Source organism: Taudactylus pleione, unplaced genomic scaffold (genome assembly GCF_031769625.1).
Source record: "Taudactylus pleione unplaced genomic scaffold, aTauple2 ptg000071l, whole genome shotgun sequence".
NCBI lineage: Eukaryota > Metazoa > Chordata > Amphibia > Anura > Myobatrachidae > Taudactylus > Taudactylus pleione.
In genome coordinates, this window is record NW_028284473.1 from 278,766 (window position 1) to 301,084 (window position 22,319).

General features: G+C 44.3%; 1 protein-coding gene across 27 annotated transcripts in view; it reads right to left on the bottom strand.

Annotated features, from left to right (window-relative positions):
* Positions 1–22,319, bottom strand: part of OBSCN (obscurin, cytoskeletal calmodulin and titin-interacting RhoGEF) — a 646,947-nt gene that overhangs the window by 116,005 nt on the left and 508,623 nt on the right. For 4 of the 27 annotated variants that reach the window (XM_088467508.1, XM_088467505.1, XM_088467504.1 and 1 more), the window contains 2 exons: positions 14,505–14,547; positions 9,617–12,116 (listed from right to left, as the gene is read on the bottom strand). The exons of the other annotated variants lie outside the window; for them this stretch is intronic. In XM_088467508.1, coding sequence (XP_088323634.1) covers positions 10,715–12,116; positions 14,505–14,547 — 1,445 coding nt within the window. In that variant the 3' untranslated portion in view covers positions 9,617–10,714. Of the gene's footprint in view, positions 1–9,616; positions 12,117–14,504; positions 14,548–22,319 lie in introns of those variants that run through there. 27 annotated transcript variants of the gene reach the window in all.

Here is a 22,319-nt window from a genome sequence, read left to right on the forward strand (position 1 = left end):
ATCTAAATAGATCCAGTCAGTGGCAGCATCTACCCGGGATGGCATGGACTGGAGCGGTGACCAGCGGCCGTCGTGAAGACAGGTAAGTACTGCACAGACAGGTGAGTGGGGCCTGTTCTATACTGGGAGAGGGCATTACTGGGGGCACAACATAAGGGGCACAACAAAAGGGGCATTACTGGGGGTCTGCATAAGGTGCACTTCTAGGGGCATTACTGGGGCACTGCATAAGGGGCACTACTAGGGACATTACTGGGGGCTCTGCATAAGGGGCATTACTGGGGGCTCTGCATAAGGGGCACTACTGTGGACATTACTGAGGGCATTACTGGGGCACAGCATAAGGGGCCTTACTGGGGGACAACATAAGGGGCATTACTGGGGCACGGCATAATGGGCATTACTAGCGCACTGCATAAGGGGCATTGCATAATGGGCACAAATTCAGGGGGCATTGCAAAAGGGGCTCTAATACAGGGTGGAATTGCATAAGGGGCAGTACTACAGGGGGCACTGCATTGGTTTTTATTAATAATAAACCTTTCAAAATTGGGTGAGTTTCACTATGCTGCTAGCTGGAGACTTCCGTCAGACTCTGCCAGTAGTACAAAGGGGAACTTGAGCTGACGAAGTTAAGGCGTGCATCAAGGCGTCGTATCTGTGGCCCCTCATCTGGAAGTTCTCTCTCAGGAAGAACTTGAGGATCCACATGAGGGTAGAAGTCTCCGCTGGGAAATTCTCTGAACTCCTACTCACAATAGGGGGCGGAGAGTAACCCAAGTACGAGGGGAAGATCACCATCACTGTAGGCGTAGGCACAGTACTGACGACACTAGCAGACCTGATAGCGAGGCTTTACCCTGATATTGGCGATATCCAAAAAAAGAGAAAGTTCATCGACTGTCTCTGCGAGCGTGCCATTCTGACCCCCAAGAATGACAAGGCTACCATTATTAATGACACTCTACTTTAGTCATTCGAAGGGGCAAAACTGGAGCAAAGGTCTGTGGATGTCGGGTTTGTGCGCCATTTGTGATAATATGACGGATGTTTAGGAGTTCAGGTGGGATCGTTTCGTTTGATTAGCTGTATTCATATGATTTATTCCTGACAGCAAGGGTAAAGCGTGGTCCTTCTGTAGCTTAGAGCAGTGTTTCTCAACTCACGTCCTCATGTTTTACAGATCCCCTCATTATTACAAGTGAAATAATATAGGTCTTCTATAGAAAACTTTTCACACTTTTCTGTGGATTTTTGAGAGATGATTTCAGTCAAAACACAAAGTTTAGATTTTTTTTTTTACTATCCATTAATTTGTCTATTCCTACATACAAGCCTATTATATTAATGTTAGCCACTTAGTTTACAGAATTTAGTATCATTTGACAAATCCACTGTAAATGAATTATTTTTGAAACAACAAAAGGAGACATGGTAGCTGGTAAGTCATCTCGAAGAGATTCTTCCAGAAAAAAACATGAAAAAAGCTCCACTACAAGAATCACGGATGGATGATGGGTGGTGATCTTAATGTACTGTCCATGGTCCTTGGACAGCAAGAGATACAAAAAGTACTGATGCATTTTGTAAAACAGGGCTGATTTAAAACCCAGAAGCAAAAATTTTATCAGGGAAAGTTTAGTCAATCCCAAAAAATCCCTCTTACCCTCTCCTCACATAAAACGAGGATTTATAAAACAGCTTTGCAAAAGTGTGTTTTAAGTGTCTGTATAAATAGATTCCGGGACTGTCAGATACCAAATTGAAAGATGGTATTTTTATTGGACCAGGCATTTGAAAACTCCTAACAGACAATGAGTTTGGAGGTGAAAAAAGGAAACTGTTGAAAGAGATGCTTGGAATGCCTTTAAGGAAGTTGTAAATAAGTTCTTGGGGAACTACAAAGGTCCCAACTATAAGCAAGTAGTGGAAACAATGTTGGAAATATACAAAGCATTTGGTTGTTTCGATGATCTTGAGAGTGCACTTTCTAAACAATCACTTAAACACCTTGGAGCCGTTAGTGAGGAGCAGGGAGTAAGATTACACCAAGACATAAAGGAGTTGTAACGACGATACACGGGCAGACGGAATGCCAACATGATGTTAAACTGGTGGATGCTGCACAGAGTAGACTCGCAAGCATTGTATAGAAGACACAAGTACCAAACAAAACTTTGAAGGCAAAAGAAAAAGGCAGGATAATGACTTGTAAATATAAGTTTCACTGTAAAATTTGTTAATTTTTTTTTTTGTGCAATAGAATGTTTATTTTTTATTTATTTTTTTGGTAATAAAATTAACATTTCACTCGAATTTCCGAAAACAGGTTATTGCATGGTAGAGAAAAATCTTAATTGTTTTTTAAAATCAGCACAAAAAATATCTTCGGAATCAGACAACTTTCAGTGAATCACATTTTGCGGGTATGTGCATTAGCTCCACCAGAGGATCCTTTAAAATGTATCAGCCCTATGGGGCTACGAACAATAATCCATGAGTCCGGCAGTACCACAAGTGCAGCATGTAGCCATATTTAGTTTTGCCTAATTGAATTGACCCCTTAGGGTTGCCTAAGTACTGGAGTTAAGAAACACTGTGCTAAAGGGCCACGCGTTTCTTAAAGTTTCTCAGTTTTCCCATTAGTGGTGCAAAACCAAGGAGATCAGAGTCATATATGCTGTAATCTTCATGAATGAGGTCTACTAATTAGATAAGACAATTCTATTCTTTCCACAAGGTGATGGATGTGAGTCAGGAACTAGGGATGTGTGACAGATTTAGTAAACATATGGCAGTGTGTTGTGAGCTACTTCTGAATGATTTTATGAATATATTTATTTTATTCAATTATTCAGATATTCAATAAAATTCTAAAACAAAAATATACAGTATATATAATTCAGTCTAAAACAAAAATATCTACTTACAGTTTAATACCAATTTTGGCAAAACTCTCAAGCTGAGTGCAGGTCATAATTTAAGCAATAAAATAATAATCTCTACCTAAGCCGCAAAGTAAAAACCCAGATAATTAGGAACCTTATTTAATATTCCATACACAAAAAAACCTTATGGTTTCACATGTCCCACTAACGCTGCTTAGACATATGAAAATTCTCAAAACCTATTGAATTTCTGCCACTCAAACTCCAAAAAGTAATGAAATTACGATCATTATGGCTGACGTCTTAATGGACATGTTCCTTCTGTAATACAGATATGATACACCATGACACCATGTGGTTAACTGTAGATTCAGCACTCTCACAGAGTGAGATTGCTGTCACTCACAAAATGATGGAGCTGCCAATTCACAGAATTGTGTGCTCACTGTAATACACACATGCAGTCTATGCAACTGAGGTCTGAGCAGTTATGTGGCACACACATCTCATTCAGTGCCCACAATTTTCCCAGTGCTGAGAGAACTGAAATCCCGGGCGGAGCTGTCATTCGGGTAGTAATGTTCTTAGAGAACTAATGTATGAGGGTCTGCGTATTTGCATTTTTTTTTTTGCCAAGACCCTGGATTGCCTGAAGAGGACAGATCCACGCATAGGAGGAGGTGAGTATGGATTTTTTATTATAGGTGATCCATAGGATTATCTACTGGAGAAGAGGACAGATTGGCTTCAGGGATACATAGGTGAGTATGTGAGATAGTGTGTGCATGTGTGAGTACATTTGTGGGTGCATGTATGTTTTAATAAACTTTTACTTTTTTACGGTGTGTGCGTTCCGTGTTTTTTTTAATACTGCTTTTGCTGTGGAACTACAGATACCAGCAGGCCCCTAATGCCCCACATGCTGATACTTGTGGTTCTCCAAGTACCAGCATGCGGGAGAGGCTTGCTGGGAACTGTAGTTCCACAGCAAAAGCCAATAATTTAACTCTTCACTTGCACCACACTTTACACAATCAACCCGGCACCCACCGCTCCAGGGGTGCCGTGGATAGCCTGGGGCTATCAGCCTGGCCCTGGAGAGGGGGACAACTTTATTGGGGGGTCCCCAGGGATCCCTGGCCTGGGCTGACTAGCGGTCAGGGGTGATGCTTCGGCTGGAGGGCCCGGTGAAAGGGCTCCCCTAGCTGTGGCATCACCCCCCTCGCTAGAAAGAGCTAGTGCTGCTTCTGGTAAATACAGGGGGACCCTACGCATTTTCTCCCCCTGTACTTCCAGGACCAGGGCTGGCTCAGAGCCCAGTGCTGGTTGCGCTGAATATGGGGGACCCCTACATTATTTGTCCCCCGTATTTTGGCAACCAGGGCTGGATTTGACTAGCCTGGTGCTGGTTGTGCTTAATACGGGGGACCGCTACATCATAGGTCCCCTGTATATATCACAACCAAAGCCCGATGCTGGTTGTATTTTTTGGCCACGCCATTTTTTTTTTAAACACAGAAGCAGGCATCAGGGATTGCCCAGATCTGAGCCTGCATCTGTGTGCTGCTACCTCCCCCGGGTCGCCTGCCCCACCGCCACCCGCACCGCCGCTAAGGCCTGCTACCGTCCCCGGGGTCCTGGCCGCAGCTAACGCCCGCTACTTCCCTTCCCCCCTGTAGCTTTCCCCCGGGTCCCGCTTCACCTAACGCCAGCTTCATTCCCCGAGCCCACCACCACTAAAGCCCACAAACGACGGCCCTCTTTGTGAACCCAAGTGAAGCCACAGTGAATACACCTCATGGAGGCTCCTACTGAGGCTGGGTAACAAGTTGAAATTTCCTATCTATTAAGAGGTAATAGTTTAAAAACTGTAACTTTCTAATTTACCTGAACCCCAAAAGTACCCTGGCACAATAGCTACCTAATAAAACAAAACCCAAATCTAAATTAGCCCCCTACCCTGAGTTATACCTTCCCAAAAAAACCCACAGACTACAGCAGAAAAGTGGTCCTAATTGAGAATGTGTGAGTTGGAACTTTAGATTACTCCCATGTCCTCAAATTCTTTTTAAGTTTTTGCCCTGAACTTTGGCATGCAGCACCGAGCGACAATTCTACCCACCTGTGCCAACTTTCAGCTTGGTACCTCCTATAGCTTTTGAGGTGTAGCCCCTTAAACACCATGCCCCCCCCTCCGTAATTCTCTATGGGAGAATTGCAGTTTTTTAGATGCAGCCTTAATATAAGGGCACGACTGTGCCTATGTAATTGTATATACACGACTGTGCCCTTATAATTAAACTGAAGCTTAGCTAATAAACAACCAACATTGTTGCAACATTCATCAGGATGAGGCTGATGGCTGGAAAGCATTCAGGGATCATCCTAGGGTGGAATTTGAGTTAATTATCTGACACATCCAGTTGTGGGGTGACCTCTCCTATCCATTTCCATGGGAATGGTAAGTGATTGCTGAATCAATGCAATCTGCGCCATTGTGTCACCAGAGGGCAGCCTGGGTACTAGGTGTGCCTTGAGTTGTGACCCAGCATGTCAGAAATACACTTTGGAGTGGTGATCACATGTATGTTTCCCTAGTGCACTGAGCACTATAACTCACTATTTCCCTGCACTTCTGTCTGTGCCTCCTGGCTGAGCAGTAAGATGACCGTGGTTCACACCAATCATGTATTTACTTTCTCCAACTGTATTGTCACTTGCACTAATTTTGCAGGTTTCTTTTTTTCCATGGATTTGAAGAGCAGGGACGTGCAAGGTAGGCGTGGGAGGCTGAGCCTCCTCTATCATACTCCTGAGATTTGATATATAAATTATTAGAATAATACAAAGAAGAAATTTAAAACTTCTAAACATCTTCTTTGTCTATTATTGCAATACTTTTTATAGTTAACACTCACCAGCTTTGTGGAGCTCCCTGGGACTGCGGGGAGACGAGAGATGAGGCAGCAACAGCTCAGCCTCACTTCTGTACAGTCAGACACTGTTTGCATGGTCACCGCCCAATTACCGGCCCAGAAACGCCCATTTCACTGAAAGAGACTGATCAATCCTTACACACTAGTGATTTCCGCCCATGTGCGTATGCCTGATCCAGCGCAGGCCGTGGCCGCTGAATTCTTTCTTTGGCACATGCTGAAAACCACATTTCCATTCACATCCGACTCAGAATCAGCCCCTCCGTGTGCACTTTATATACATGTACATAGGCAGGGTCAGACTGCCCTGGGTGGGGGGGGCGGGTATATCAACAGTGAGTTCCCCTGCTTTGGAGCTCCACCCACTATCATCAGGGGGTGGGGTCAATGCAGGGGTAGGCTGGTGGCTGGTCCCTATGCCAGCTGTGTACAGCCCAGTTCCCAGTTAATGCCATTGTCATGCACAGTGTGTGTGTGAGAGAAAGCGGTACTGTGCCAGTGTGTGTGAGAGGCACATAGTGTATGTCAGTGTGTGTGAGAGGCACAGAGTGTATGTCAGTGTGTGTGAGAGGCACAGTATGTGTCAGTGTGTGTGAGAGGCACAGAGTGTATGTCAATGTGTGTAAGAGGCACAGTGTGTGTCAGTGTGTGTGAGAGGCACAGAGTGTATGTCAGTGTGTGTGAGAGGCACAGAGTGTGTGTCAGCGTGTGTGTGAGAGACACAGAGTGTATGTCAGTGTGTGTGTGAGAGGCACAGAGTGTGTGTTTCAGCGTGTGTGTGAGAGACACAGAGTGTATGTCAGTGTGTGTGAGAGGCACAGAGTGTATGTCAGTGTGTGTGAGAGGCACAGAGTGTATGTCAGTGTGTGTGAGAGGCACAGAGTGTATGTCAGTGTGTGTGAGAGGCACAGAGTGTGTGTCAGCGTGTGTGTGAGAGACACAGAGTGTATGTCAGTGTGTGTGTGAGAGGCACAGTGTGTGTCAGTGTGTATTAGAGGCACAGTGTGTGTCAGTGTGTGTGAGAGGCACAGAATGTGTCAGTGTGTTAGAGAGGCACAGAGTGTATGTCAGTGTGTGTGAGAGGCACAGAATGTGTCAGTGTGTTAGAGAGGCACAGAGTGTATGTCAGTGTGTGTGAGAGGCACAGAGTGTATGTCAGTGTGTGTGAGAGGCACAGAGTGTGTGTTTCAGCGTGTGTGTGAGAGACACAGAGTGTATGTCAGTGTGTGTGAGAGGCACAGAGTGTATGTCAGTATGTGTGAGAGACACAGAGTGTATGTCAGTGTGTGTAAGAGGCACAGTATGTGTCAGTGTGTGTGAGAGGCACAGAGTGTATGTCAATGTGTGTAAGAGGCACAGTGTGTGTCAGTGTGTGTGAGAGGCACATAGTGTATGTCAGTGTGTGTGAGAGGCACAGAGTGTATGTCAGTGTGTGAGAGACACAGAGTGTATGTCAGTGTGTGTGAGAGGCACAGAGTGTATGTCAGTGTGTGTGAGAGGCACAGAGTGTGTCAGCGTGTGTGGGAGAGGCACAGATTGTATGTCAGTGTTTGTGAGAGGCACAGAATGTGTGAGTGTGTTAGAGAGGCACACAGTGTATGTCAGTGTGTGTGAGAGGCACAGAGTGTGTCTGTGTGTTAGAAAGGCACAGAGTGTATGTAAGTGTGTATGAGAGGCACAGAGTGTGTCAGTGTGTGTGAGAGGCACAGAGTGTATGTCAGTGTGTGTGAGAGGCACAGACTGTATATGTCAGTGTGTGTGAAAGGCACAGAATGTGTCAGTGTGTGTGAGAGGCACAGAGTGTGTGTCAGTGTGTGTGAGAGGCACAGAATGTGTCAGTGGGTGTGAGAGGCACAGAGTGTATGTCTGTGTGTTAGAAAGGCACAGAGTGTGTCAGTGTGTGTGAGAGGCACAGAGTGTATGTCAGTGTGTGTGAGGGGCACAGAGTGTATGTCAGTGTGTGTGAAAGGCACAGTGTGTGTGAGAGGCACAGAGTGTGTGTCAGTGTGTGTGAGAGGCACAGAATGTGTCAGTGTGTGTGTGAGAGGCACAGAGTGTATGTCAGTGTGTGTGAAAGGCACAGAATGTGGCAGTGTGTGTGAATGGCACAGAGTGTATGCCAGTGTGTGAGAGGCACAGAGTGTGTCAATGTGTGTAAGAGGCACAGTGTGTGTCAGTGTGTGTGAGAGGCACAGAGTGTGTGTCAGTGTGTATGAGAGGCACAGAATGTGTCAGTGTGTGTGAGAGGCACAGAATGTGTCAGTGTGTTAGAGAGGCACAGAGTGTATGTCAGTGTGCGTGAGAGGCACAGAGTATATCAGTGTGTGAGAGGCACATAATGTATCAGTGTGTGAGAGGCACAGAATGTGTCAGTGTGTGTGAGAGGCACAGAGTGTGTGTCAGTGTGTGTGAGAGGCACAGAGTGTGTCAGTGTGTTTGAGAGGCACAGAGTGTGTGTCAGTGTGTATGAGAGGCACAGAGTGTATCAGTGTGTGAGAGGCACAAAATGTGTCAGTGTGCTAGAGAGGCACAGAGTGTATGTCAGTGTGTGTGAGAGGCACAGAGTGTATCAGTGTGTGAGAGAGTCACAGAGTGTGTGTGAGAGGCACAGAATGTGTCAGTGTATGTGAGAGGCACAGAGTGTATGTCAGTGTGTGTGAGAGGCAGAGTGTGTGTCAGTGTGTGTGAGAGGCACAGAGTGTATGTCAGTGTGTGTGAGAGGCACATAATGTGTCAGTGTATGTGAGAGGCACAGAGTGTGTCAGTGTGTATTAGAGGCACAGTGTGTATCAGTGTGTGAGAGGCACAGAATGTGTCAGTGTGCTAGAGAGGCACAAAGTGTATGTCAGTGTGTGTGAGAGGCACAGAATGTGTCAGTGTGCTAGAGAGGCACAGAGTGTATGTCAGTGTGTGTGAGAGGCACAGAGTGTATCAGTGTGTGAGAGGCACAGAATGTGTCAGTGTGTTAGAGAGGCACAGAGTGTATGTCAGTGTGTGTGAGAGGCAGAGTGTGTGTCAGTGTGTGTGAGAGGCACATAATGTGTCAGTGTATGTGAGAGGCACAGAGTGTGTGTCAGTGTGTATTAGAGGCACAGAGTGTCAGTGTGTGTGAGAGGCACAGAATGTGTCAGTGTGTTAGAGAGGCACAGAGTGTATGTCAGTGTGTGTGAGAGGCACAGAGTGTATCAGTGTGTGTGAGAGGCACAAAGGATACATCATTAGACTAAAGTGGGCACAGGTTATTATCATTAGACTCAAGGGGACACAGAGTATTATTAGACTAAAGGGGCACCAATTACAATTATTAAACTAAGGGTGGAACAGATTATTATTATACTACAATTGCTGCCACTGATTATTATTATTTAGAGTAATGGGGGCGCAGTGCTGTGTCTGGGTATCTGAGAATGCATAATAAGTCCTTTGTGGGATGGCCATGCCCCTCCGGCTGATGACACACCTACCCAATGGCTGGCCACACCCCTTCAGTGGGCCCCTGCATTTCCCCAGCGGGTCCCCGTTGCCCCAGTCCGTCACTGTACATGGCCTTTAAATAGTAACAATTCTAATTCTAAATCACAAAAAGCTATTTACTGGCAATAATAACTGTACATCAACATAACTAGCTGGCTTCAAATCTACCGACTCACTGCGCCCATCGCTTCACACATTATTAGTAATAATAAGAGCTCAGTGCGTCAATGTGAGACAGTCGTCTTATTTTTACTGCTCAGCGTTTTGTGCTGGACCAAACACATCTGTGCTCGTCAAATAAATACCATACACGACGAATGCAGCTTTTGATTCACCACGGATATCTTTTTATTTGAACGTTGTCATATCAGCCATCATAAGAGGTCATTGTTTAACTGAACACCGTCCACAGCAGGGCTTGAGAGAGGTTAATAAATAACAACTAGATCACAAATTAGAATTCATGCTTTGAGAGAAAAAATAAAATGCAACAACGATACAATTACACCCTACAATAATAACCCTAAGAGGCGAGCATCACTTAGATTATCAACGCAACAATTTTTTCGTTTTCAGAATTTGTATTCTACAAAGGTTTTTTTTTTTCTTCCATTTATCGAGCTAGAAGCAATTCCAAAGGCATCAATAGTTTTCTATAATAGAGTCTGTGCACACACACAGAGGCCAAACCGTATGGCCTGGTTACAAATAGCCATTTACTTGGAAATAGACACGCTGTGCTCGCCTCCGATGTAATGATTACTGATTTACTCCAGACCTTTTTGTTGGCAGGTTTGTGTCCTTTCAGACAAGGACATTTTGTAAAACGCATCAGAGATTCCTTTTTGCGGCTTTCAGTCTTTGTATTATGTATAATTCTTGACGTATTTCTGTTCCTATATTTTAGATGGTAAACCATGTTGTTTCGTGGCAAAATGTCCAAAGTAGAAAATATATATATTTTTTCCTCGTTTAAAATGTTTTTTTTTTTTTTTTTTTTTACATTCGACATAACGATTTTGGCAGCTCTTGTTTTCGGTGCCATTGTCATCATTGCGTGTGTCAATGTAAACATAACTTCTATTTCCGACAGAGTACTTGAATAAAACATGTACGTTTGGTAAAATATTGTAAGTAAAGTAAGAAATTCCCTTCCGTACGTTGATCATAGATATCTATACGAGGAGGAGAGTCAAATCTTTCCAGTTTGTCATCTCTAGAACACTCTATATGGAATGACACTTTAGTTATAACGGATTTCGTTTTTTCATCTAAGCGTAAGTGTTCCCATTAAGACAGGAATAAAAAAATTCCATAGCCATGTATAACATTTGTGCATCTACCAGAATATCAACATCTTCAGCATCTCCATCAATTGCCAGCTTCCTCCTCATATTCTAATGAAAATATCTAGACTTAATTCTGGGAAGGGTCATTTTTGGTTATGTGTAAGGTAACAGTCTCTCCAAGGGTGCCATAGCTTAAGGTTCTTGTAGAAACTTCAGTTTTAAAGCTAGGTTGCCCGTTGTCTGCAGAACGTTGGACTTCGGTACAGAAAGACGGCTTAATGTTAAAGGATGGCTGGCCGGTTGACGATGCGCTCGCGCTTGTCCCAGCCGCTCCGGGTTCATTCATGCGGAAAGAAACATTTGAGGACCCCATCATATTCATTCTACTCATTCTTGAGCCAGCCATGAACATACTTTCGATTCCCTCTTTTAAGTTGCTGAAGAAGCCTTGCCTTTGTTTTGGGACAACAGGCCTTCCTACATTCAACAACACAGGCTTGCCGACGATTGGCTCATTTATTTCAGCTTGCAGTACAGATATCTCACATGGTGTGTTCTCAGCGATGTTTGCCACATTTTCATCACATCCGTAAGTCTCTCCTTGACCTGGAACATAATCTTCGAGATCTTCTAGAGTTAGAACTTTTCCATCACGAGTAAGAATTTTTTGAGCTCTGTTTTTGAGATCCTCAGAATCCTCATCTGCTGGCTCTTCAACGATGACATCGTCTACTTCCAAAGACAATGTCTGATCTGCATCTTGTGCTTCTGCTTCAACCACCAGTTTTTCAAAGTTACCTCTGGTATTCCAGTTCAGTGGTGTAGATGAAATTACATCATCAGATATACTGAATAACACATGTTCTCTCTCATAAGAAACCACTGGGGTTTCCAGCTCTGAGGGATATTTTGTGCTTTCTTCTAAGTCATCATCTATTTGTTCTGGTTCATACTGAAGCCCTAGATCTTCCTGAACCTCTGGCTCTTCTTCTACAAGTCCATATTCCATGGATGAGATGTCCACCTCTGATAAGCTACAAGATGGAAGCAAAGTCTTAGATTCCTCTACTAATTTATTGTTGGAGTTATTTGTGTTAGGGTCTTCACCGGGGTAACCCCTTGACCTTGGACCATGATGGGTATACTTCCGAGAACCTCGTTCATCTTTCTCTGGCTTTGCCGGAGAAGCCCCTCTTTTCCTAGGTGGCTTTGATGATTTTTTCACTTTGAATTCAATAATTTCTTCGACTTCAATCCACCTAGATTTTTGATCCTCAGGTCTAGCAGAGGCCCCTCCTTCTTCTGGTTCTGTGACAAAGAACGTGGGAACCACAGTCTTGCGTGTTTCTTGCTCAGACCTGAACACTGACTGCTTGCCCCTTGTTATAAAGTGGGGATCTGGTGTGGACGCTTCAGACCTGGGGGTTCTTGCTGGAGAGTGTCCCGAGGGTGGGCGTGAAGGGGAGATACCTGGAGACATTCTTCTTCTCATCCTTGGACTTTTCACCACTGTTGTTATAGTCTCCTCACTAGTGATGTAAACGTGTGAGTTAATATAGGTATGAAGACTTCGCCTTCAATGACACCAATCTCATGCTGTGTTAGTGTTTTCTTCTATAAGCGCCATTCAGTATATAATGCTAAACCACACACATATACATTAAAGGTATGTTAATAGAAAACATAAAATAGTATGTGTTAAGAGTGGCATAAGTTTCAGTGGTTCTTTGATTAGTGGCGGGAGGTCTTTTTGCTTTTGGAATGCTATTTTCTGGTTTCCACTGTGAGATGCCCTCAAGAAACCTGAAATAAGTAAACGCTCTAAATTTAAAGCCCATTAGCAAAAATAAGTAGTTCTAATGTTTCACGAGGACTGCTTTAGGTTCCTGCTACATATAAAGCAAATTTCAATTAAAGCTTCTATTAGTTCCCTGGATCGAGCATGTTCAGAATGTATTCCCATAGCACAATGTACAGGTTTGTAAGAAAACTTAGTTATTTGAATTTTTTCTAATTAATTACGGATCGCTACTGCGATTAAGCACGCAGACGGCCGATTGCTGTGTATTGTGCATGCATCGCAGTGCACATGCGTGAAGGCACCACTGCGATCGCAGAGACCACGCAGACCCATCGCAGAGTGATTGCCAGGAAGTGAGCGCTTGGGGCTGTTGACAGGGCAGTGGTCGTGTCTTTATATTAGCATTGCGATAGCAGTCATTACCATATTTTCGCAACGGACCTGCGTGCGTAATCGCAGCTGCGAATGCAATAGCGATCCGGGGAAAACATGTTTGAGAATATATTTGGTGAGATTTGTCCTGTATATGAAACTTAACTGGTAATATTTTGAAAATCATTTTACATTTTTCACAGTGCAATGCAGACTTTGGTCTTGGAGAACTCTTCACAATATGTTTATTGAACTTGATTTTAATGTAATTATTTAGCATTTTGAATATTCATTTGCATTAAATATTAAAATAAAAATTAAATGTGGAAAACATTATCCAATATGCAAATGAAGTGAAACTGAACAGTAACATTGGACAACATTGAACAATAGGGGCATTTGAGGAGCAAAGATTTGGAGGGACAAATCTTTTGCAATCTGGGACTATTCTTTGCAATTAGGACAGTTGGTAATTATACACATGGGGGCGAACCACAGCAAAATTTGGGAGTGTGTCTGGTCTTCTGAGCCTGGGTGCTTGGGGATGGTGGAATCACTGGAGACCTTTCATCTCCAGGCCCTGTGGTGACCGTACGCCAGACTTTTTGACTGAAATATCTTTAAATATTCTGCATCTTATAAACAGCAACTGAAGAATCACAATTTGCAGCTATAGTTTGAGCCACGTTTGCAATGTGTCAAATCTACCTGTTACCTGCAGAAAGTGGAGCCTGTTAATTTACTAGGAACTAGAGATGAGCGGGTTCGGATTAGTTCAGATTTTTCCCGACAAAAATCGGGTCTCAGAAAGAGGCAAAACGTCATCTTTCATGGGCAAGCCATGGAAGTCCAGGAATGATGACGTTTGTCCATGAAAGATGACATTTTGCCTCTGAGACCCGTTTTTTGGCAGGAAAAATCCGAACTTGGCGGGAAAATCCGAACCCGCTCATCTCTACTAGGAACGTCTGACATTTTCGATTAACGAGGGATTCCATGTGTCTATTATACAGAAATGACATACAGTATACAGACAGTACTGTTGATCAAGGGATCTCAGCTCCAGTCCTCAAGTACAACCCCAACAGGTCATGTTTTGCGGATCTGTTTAACCATGCACGTGTGAGTAATTATCCCAAATGCTTCTGACAGAAATCCTTAAACCATGACCTGTTGAGGATACTGCTGAGCGTACAAACCATTGGTGTAGATATTTGCTGGGAAACACCTGTAATACACCGCAGGTAATAATATTAGGAAACAATTTTGAATCCAGCTTCACGTTAATGGCATTCGGTCTAGTTTTGTCTCCCTACAGTTGGCATTGCGCTCGGAGCCCCTCTCCATGGATGAGAGATTACATTTGGATGCGTTAGTAGAGAGGTCTGTATATGAATATGGATGTGCCGCACACTGTACGTCTCCTCCATATTTATTGTGAGACTTTGAGCATAATGAGCATAGATTGCGCAGGGAAATCATTCTCTTAATTCTCTGCTATAAGTTTGGCACCAGCGCTGCCTGGAAGGGTGCGTTGGATAAATCCGGCACTTTGCACATAGACATGTCATGCACACACGTGTTCAGGACAGAGGGCCCAGCAGAGCGTTGCATTGATCGGTCGCTGCGCACAACATGACTGATTCCCATAGGCCGATGGTTAGTAATGAGCATGTTATGACGTCATGCAGCAGACAGACAGACAGACGGACTCAGACGGACAAACGGACATAGCTGCACTTACATGATAACTGTTTTCTTGGGCACTTTAGTTTCTTGTTCAGTGACTATAAAAGAGACAGTATGAAGAGCAGGGTTAGAATACAGCAGAAGCTGAGATGATTGGACTAATTGTGTTAAGTTCATTAAGTAGAACCTGGATGAACAGAGAAAGCTGACATGCCGCCTGTGCTCCCCTAACACTCTGCAGGTGGCGGAACACAACTAAATCCCTGCCATGTCTCTAAACACCCATTTTATAACCTGAATGGCTCCATGTCTACAGTATACTACTCCGTTCTGTATTTTAGGTACGATTCGAGTCCCCCAGAGCAACAACAGGAAGAACAAATGGCAAATCTTAGTGAAATGTTATTCCACCTCTTCCAAGTCACTGACTTGTATCAATAAATGAACTGCATTATACGTAGCGGACCTGCTGTACCTCATTTACCTGGTTATTTATCACACAGCAAAACGTTTTTCTATATCACAGAATGACTTGTAGCTTGGTATATACCAGTGACAGGCAACCTAAGGCACTGTTGTGGAACTACACATCCCAGCATGTCCTGCCACAGTTAAGAACTGTTTAAGAACATGTTAAAAGTAGAGATGAGCGGGTTCGGATTACTTTGTATTTTCCCGCCAAATTCGATTTCTCCCGCCAAAATCGGGTCTCAGACAGGGGGAAAACGTCATCTTTCATGGACAAACATCATCTTTCATGGACTTGTATCCAGGAATGATGATGTTTGTCCATGAAAGATGACGTTTTGCCTCTTTCTGAGACCCGATTTTTTGCGGGCAAAGTTCGAATTTGGCGGGAAAATCCGAACTAATCCGAAACCGCTCATCTCTAGTTAAAACAACGGCAAGGCATGCTTGGATATGTAGTTCCACAGCAGCTGGAGTGCCACAGGTTGCCAACACCTGGCCTATACAATGCAATATACCCACTTATATCACCCACCAGTAACCCCCCACTTTTAAAAGACATCACGATTATCATTCCAAGTCTGTAAAACTTGACCCTGCAGAGCTTATGTAATGTATTCTGTATCCCTCGTTTACTGCTTTCACATATGTAAATAAAAGCCCCATACTTGCAGTTATCATTATATTGCCCTGTAAGTAATGTATGCAAAAAAAGTTTCAGTTCTGGGGATGAAATGGGGAAATTGTAAAAAGCTGTGGTCATTCCTATAACCCCATCGCCCCATAGGCTTTCCTCACCGCTGAATTTTGGCACATTTTGGGGGCTTGTCGTATTCTAACATCCAGCAATCAGGAATAAGCTATGCAGTACCCACACAAATTATGTTTTCTGTATTTAGAGGACTCTCAATTTAGAGAAAATATCATTTACAGCAGTTTGCTGATATCTTCTCACACGGCAATGGCAATATTTCTTTAATTGAAATTGCAAAAAAGTGAACTAAAAATATATAAATATATATATTTTTTAAACAAACACCAAAAAAAACTCTTTGCGGTTCTTTCTTTGGTGTTTATAAAACACATAAAATGAATAGGAATTATAAGATAGTGCAACCATGGAAACCATTCTGGAAAGTAGACAACCTACTGCATTCAAATGCGGGGAGCCACTGTGTTTATTGGTGCCAGGAGCCCCAAATATGGACTTCTTTAATGGTTTCTGTTGTATACAGTGTTTATTTTCACACAATAATCACTAATGGGACACGCACCTCTTACAAACGAGTGTCCCTGGGTGTGTAGGTGCCAAGATGGGGGAGATTGGGCAAGTTATACTCTCAACCCATCAGCCGGCTCTGCTAGTATAGCTGCCAGATAATAACCACTAAGAAGCCATACAGAGGGGACTCTCCACTTTGAAATGAGGGTGGTACATCTGAGTTTACTGAAGCCAGGATGGGGAAGATCCCATAATGGTCTCTGCACTGCAGGGGATATAACTTCTCCGGAGTCACACCATTTCAAACAGTGAACACCCCTCTTACAAATGATAGTACCCCTGGGTGCGTAGGAATGAGAGAGATAGAACTTTTATCATGCCCCCCACTCCCCAGACCCATCCAGTGACAGAATTGATTAAGGAGGAACTTTTAGGTAAGTTCCTCCTCTATTGAACTCCTGTAGTGCTGGGGAAAAGTTGGGCTCGTCCTCGACACTTTGATGTACATACTGAGAATGAGTACCACTCATCCTTAGCACTGAAGGACTTACATTAGGAAATGTGTTCTCAAAACCTGCACAGCTTAACAATTCCTTGTCACATACTTTTTCTGTAGATACCATACTCCCCAGTTTCCATACCTTCTACTATATACAGTAGGTATAGTTCAGCCAGCTTGAACAGTTGAGCAATTACATACAATGACTCAAGGAACACTTACCTGTGCTGGGTGTGATAACGTGAGTGCTACGAGCATGTTCATTATCAAGCCCCCCCAACGTGATGAGGAGAGGGTGTGACACACAGTCACCCCCCCCTCCCAAAATGGCACATCAGGTGGCGTGGATGTGCCCAATTTCACTCGCCTGCGTTAGATGAGCATCGCACCGGATATCACTGCACCCAGTGATGCCACTGGTCTGGACACAGAAATGCATACAGATCAGCAAATTACGGGCAAATTTACGCATTCAGTTCTGTGCACATAATACAGGTGCAATTGTGGCAGTCTTGCTTTCAACTCTCTATTGGCACCTTTTGTTCTATACAAATGTGTCCTTACTGAGAGTCCATACGCCATACGCCACCCCGTGTGACTGACACATACAGGCTGGAGTGGCATACCAGATTTTTCTTAAAATATTTCATCTAAATCGCATTGCAGACGCAGCAAAAAAATTCTCGCACTGTACCAGAGATCCTTGGCTGCGACTTCAACCCCACAAGGATTGCTATTACTGTATACACAAAGTCGCGATGTTGTTTCGTCATTCTGTGTGTTTTATTTATGTGAATAAGACACACATTTTGAGTGAAAGAGATGCTCGCACGGATGAATCGCACGGCACCTGGTACGCTAAAGGCTCACATCCACTAGACTATTAAATTGAGCGATTGAATGATAACGATATCGTTATCATTCAATAATCATTTGAAAATCGTTAAGAAAAAGGTCTTAAACAACTAGTGACATCTATCATCGTACGATATCGTCAGGTTCAGCATGTTTGCAGATGATTGATGTTCCTGCACTGAACGAGTGCTCGCTCAGTGTAGGCTCATCACAGACTGACAAATGACTGCACGATTACAATGTTGTAATCGTGCAGTCTTTTGCCTGTCTTCTAGTGGTTCTGTTATACTGCAGACTGAGAAGGGCTATTTGACGTGACCGATGCATCGGTGTTAACAACGTGGCATCCCACAAGATGTGAGCAATTGTAGTAACGTTATCGCCTCCAGCCGGTCAGCCCTGGGTGATCTGGATCGTTTCAACAGCGCGCGCAGGATACAGGAGGACACTGTACCCATCATGTGTTATACTGGCTACACACGGCAAAATCATCACAGCTAATAAGTCAGTCTTTCAACTCTGCCTTATAAAACCACTTGTGGGACAAGATCAACCAGTTTAGGTGTCAGGCTAGTGGCTCATGTGTCCACTGAGAGAGCGCCCACGGGTGTCACTCTGGATTTACAGCACAAGAGCAAAAGAAGACGGAACTCAGGCCTTCATTCAGAGGCGGCGCCGCCTCGATGTTTGTCAAGTGGGCATGCGCACGAAGGAGCCGGCTCCTTCGTGCGCATGCGTGAGACCCGCTACGACTGACAGCGCCGATCATAGCGGGTCTCTTTCCAAAGGGGGCGAGCTGTTGATGTTGATTGACAGCTCGCCCCGTTTGGAAGACGGGCCGGGGGGGTGGCAGCCCAAACGGAGGCATTCCCATGGGAACGCCTACCGTTTGGGGGAGGCTCCACTGACATCACTAGTGATCAGTCAGAGCTGGAAGCTCTCCGGGTCTTACGACAAGTGAGACCCTACCCTAGGGTCTCGTCGTAAGCCCCGATGGTCACGATGGTCTCTGACCATCGCGACCATCACCCTAGCGGTCGTTAGAGCTGTGGGTGTAAACCCACAGCCTAACGACCGAAACAGAGGCGGGCGGTCAGGATGCAAGCGGCCGCCCAGTTTCTGAGCGACTGCTTGCATCCTCCGACCGCCTCTGAATGAGGCCCTCAGAGTAGAGGCTGGGTCACATGAGATTTGCTTGGGGGAGCGCAGGTTCTGTCTCTGTGGTTGCCCAGTCTATGACCAAGTGGATAGAACCTTGCAGGTGGGCAGCACAAAACTAGTTGTGGTGGGTGGTAGAGTCGGTTCCATCGGTGCGTCACTATTACTTATAATTCCTTCAGTTCTAGTAATAGTAATTAGTGTACACTGACATTCATTACAACGCCATGAAGTTAAGGTTGTTAGAATTTTGACTTGGTTAAATTCACATAAAATAGTTGAAATCTAACCTAGAACTTCAAACCCGGATCATCTTTTCTCACCCTGAGTTTAAGTCACTTATTATATTATTAGACGATTTACAGTAGATGAATTTGTATTTATTATCTTGTCCGATAAAACAAGAGGACTTTTAACCTCAGATATGCTCCGTGCAAATGTTATTCCTTGGTGCAGCCAGATAGAGATTCTGATATTTTGGGGCAGGGTTTGGTGGTATGTGAATGGATGGGGTTTGGGCTATTGATGACTGGGGGTTTGGTATGGATGTTGACGCAATGCAGATAGTTAAGCAGAATGAGCGTTTATTTGCCATTGCGCAAGGGTGTAAGCCGCACTGAACACACGCAGCGATTAATATACGATTACGCTCACAAAAAGTGAGTGACAGGTAGTCAGCATTTGGCGGGGGGGTTATCGGGGGAGTGGTTAGAGAAATGCAGGCGTGTCTCACCATTTAAACACTGTTTTCTGGTTTTCTGGGCGTGCATAATTTAGCCACTGCGTTCTTGCTGGCAGCAGGAGCGCCCTCTGCGTATCTGGAGACCTGTTAGACTTACTCAGAAGGCTGATGGCCGCCTGATCTGCGTTCGATGTTATCGGTTTTGTGCGCGAGCGGCTGATGTGAGATGCTGTCAGTGGGCCTCTCTAAGCACTGAGCGGCATGTGAGTCATTAGCACATTTTAGCAATTACGATCTATGAGAGATCGCAGCTATGATTGCATTTACATGTCTTAATCAGGCCCTGGGCTTTGGTGGATGTAAGTGTATTTTGGGCAATTTTGGGTGGATTTGGGTGGCGTTCTGGCTATTGTGGGCAGGGTTTGGGTGGATTTGGGTGGAGTTCTGGCTATTGTGGGCAGGGTTTGGGTGGTTTTGGGTGGAGTTCTGGCTATTGTGGGCATGGTTCGGGTGGATTTGGGTGGATCTAGGTGGAGTTCTGGCTATTGTGGGCAGGGTTTGGGTGGATCTAGGTGGAGTTCTGGTTATTGTGGGCAGGGTTCGGGTGGATTTGGGTGGAGTTTGGGCTATTGTGGGCAGGGTTTGGGTGGAGTTTGAGCTATTGTGGGCAGGGTTTGGGTGGATCTAGGTAGAGTTCTGGCTATTGTGGGCAGGGATTGAGTGGAGTTTGAGCTATTGTGGGCAGGGTTTGGGTGGATCTAGGTAGAGTTCTGGCTATTGTGGGCAGTGCTTGGGTGGAGTTCTGGCTATTGTGGGCAGGGTTTGGGTGGATCTAGGTGGAGCTGGGCTATTGTGTGCACAGGACATGAATGGAATTTATGCTATTTTGGGTGGATCTGGGTGGAGTCTCGGCTAGCGTGGGCAGGGTTTGGGTGGATGTAGGTGGAGTCTGGGCTTTTGTGGGTTCGCTTTGGCTGGGTCTGGGGCATGTCCAAATTTTTCCATTTTGGAACATTAGCAGATATACCAAAAGCTGGACAACAGTGCAAACACCATGGGCAATAAAACACCTAAAATAAATCCATTTGTTTATATTGATCTGTACTAAAAAGGCAGCACCTGTAAAATCACTTTCTTTATTACAGGTGCCCCATGAACACTTTACCACCATTACTCCGAGACTAGAAAATAACACTTGTCTAATACACTATGCTGATATCAGTTACACTGTTTTCTTTAGATCCTATAATTTAAATAAAATGTTTGTCCAGAAGCAAATACAGGTCACATGACCCAGACATGCCCGTGAAGTGCAGAGTTGGAATTATATTATATAACCCCTAAAGCAATGGATTGTTTCCAAAAATAGATGAGCAAGTCTGAAATATGTACGACCCATCTTCTTTATTTATTTTTGTATTTTAATGACATCCCCCCTTCCCGTTAAAATCATCAAATCCACCACAACTGATTTTGCTGGGAATAGAGAATCCGCTTTTATATCAGGCCTCTAGTGACAGGTTGGGGTGTTTTGGACAGCTGGGGAGAACAGAAACAGAGCTCTCAGCATACATTAATTAAAGCCTTGTAATCGCATGCTGGAAAACGCGTTGAATAATGTATGCACAAGCCACATTCAGCTGAATTACAGGTTACTGAAAGCGCAAACACAAGTTGTTTAAAAGCACAACCCACGATGCAATGTGACGCTCTGTAAATGCAATAAATCTCAACGAGTGGTCTTTATCAGGAGGATCTTCTACTTCTCCTCTGTATCCTCTACTGCCCCAGGGGCCACAAAGCAGGGTAACGATGCTCGGTGCCACCACTGGAGCATTGGAAATTGGGATGAGTCGTTGGAGTCCAGTTCCGAGGGCATGGAGAAAGCCGTACTAACTGAATGGATAGAACACACCAAATAGCGAATTGAGGTCACAGAGTCCTTGTCGAACATTAAATCTCAGAGGCTTCCAGCGATGTTTCACAAAGTTTGGATTAGCATGTTGAACTGTTGGTCAGCCAACGATGAGCTCCAAAAGGAATGTTCATCTGTTTTTTGGCCCAGACGATGAGATAAAAAAAAAAAATAGTGGAACACAGGAGTTTTTAGATTTGTTGTTGGCTCCTGAGTTACCAGAACCATTTCAGTGGGCTGGAATGAGAACTAAAGTGTTGTTCTAAAATTGTGTTCAGTTATACAGTAGCTACACTGGTAAAGAATAACACAAAATGCTTCCATGGGACTGTGCAATGTTTCTCTCTGGGGGAGATGTACTAAACTCTGAAAAGTGATAAAGTGAAGAGTGATAAACCAGCAGCCACTCAGCTCCCAGCTGTCATGTTACAGGCTGTGTTTGAAAAATGACAGTTAGCAGCTGATTGGCTGGAGGTTGATCACTCTCCAACTTATCACTTTTCAGAGTTTAGTACATCTGGCCCCCAAGAACATAAATTAAAATCATTAAGCAACTTGTGTCACTCCAGATGGAACTATGGCTGCCATCTACAAGCTTTAGATAACGCCCAAAGTTGTAACTGGAGACATTAAACAATTTCTCAAGCACTGCACCTCAGGAATTGCTAGTACTCCACCCTCCTGCAGCTTTCCCTGGTAATTCTACCATCGTTGCATGAGATTTTGTCTTACTACTATTTTCTGCAATACGTCCTCACTCACTTAGCAGATTAATAACAAAGTTGGCATAATGCAGTTACCATGTAATTCTTCCTGCAATGCGCTGACTGCTTTCCATATCTGTCCAGACCATCACAGCATGCTTCCATTCCTGTGTTATTTATATTTTTGCTTTCTGTAGTCCCCCATTGTATGTTACACTTCTACTAATTGCACGTCCTACCCACTGTACCCTATGCAGTGTGCAGAGCCGGCTATAGCATGAGCCTGTGCAACGAGGGACACAGAAACACCAAATCTAGCGCGCGACCAAAAGGGGGTGTGGACTAATTACCATAGACCACACCCCCT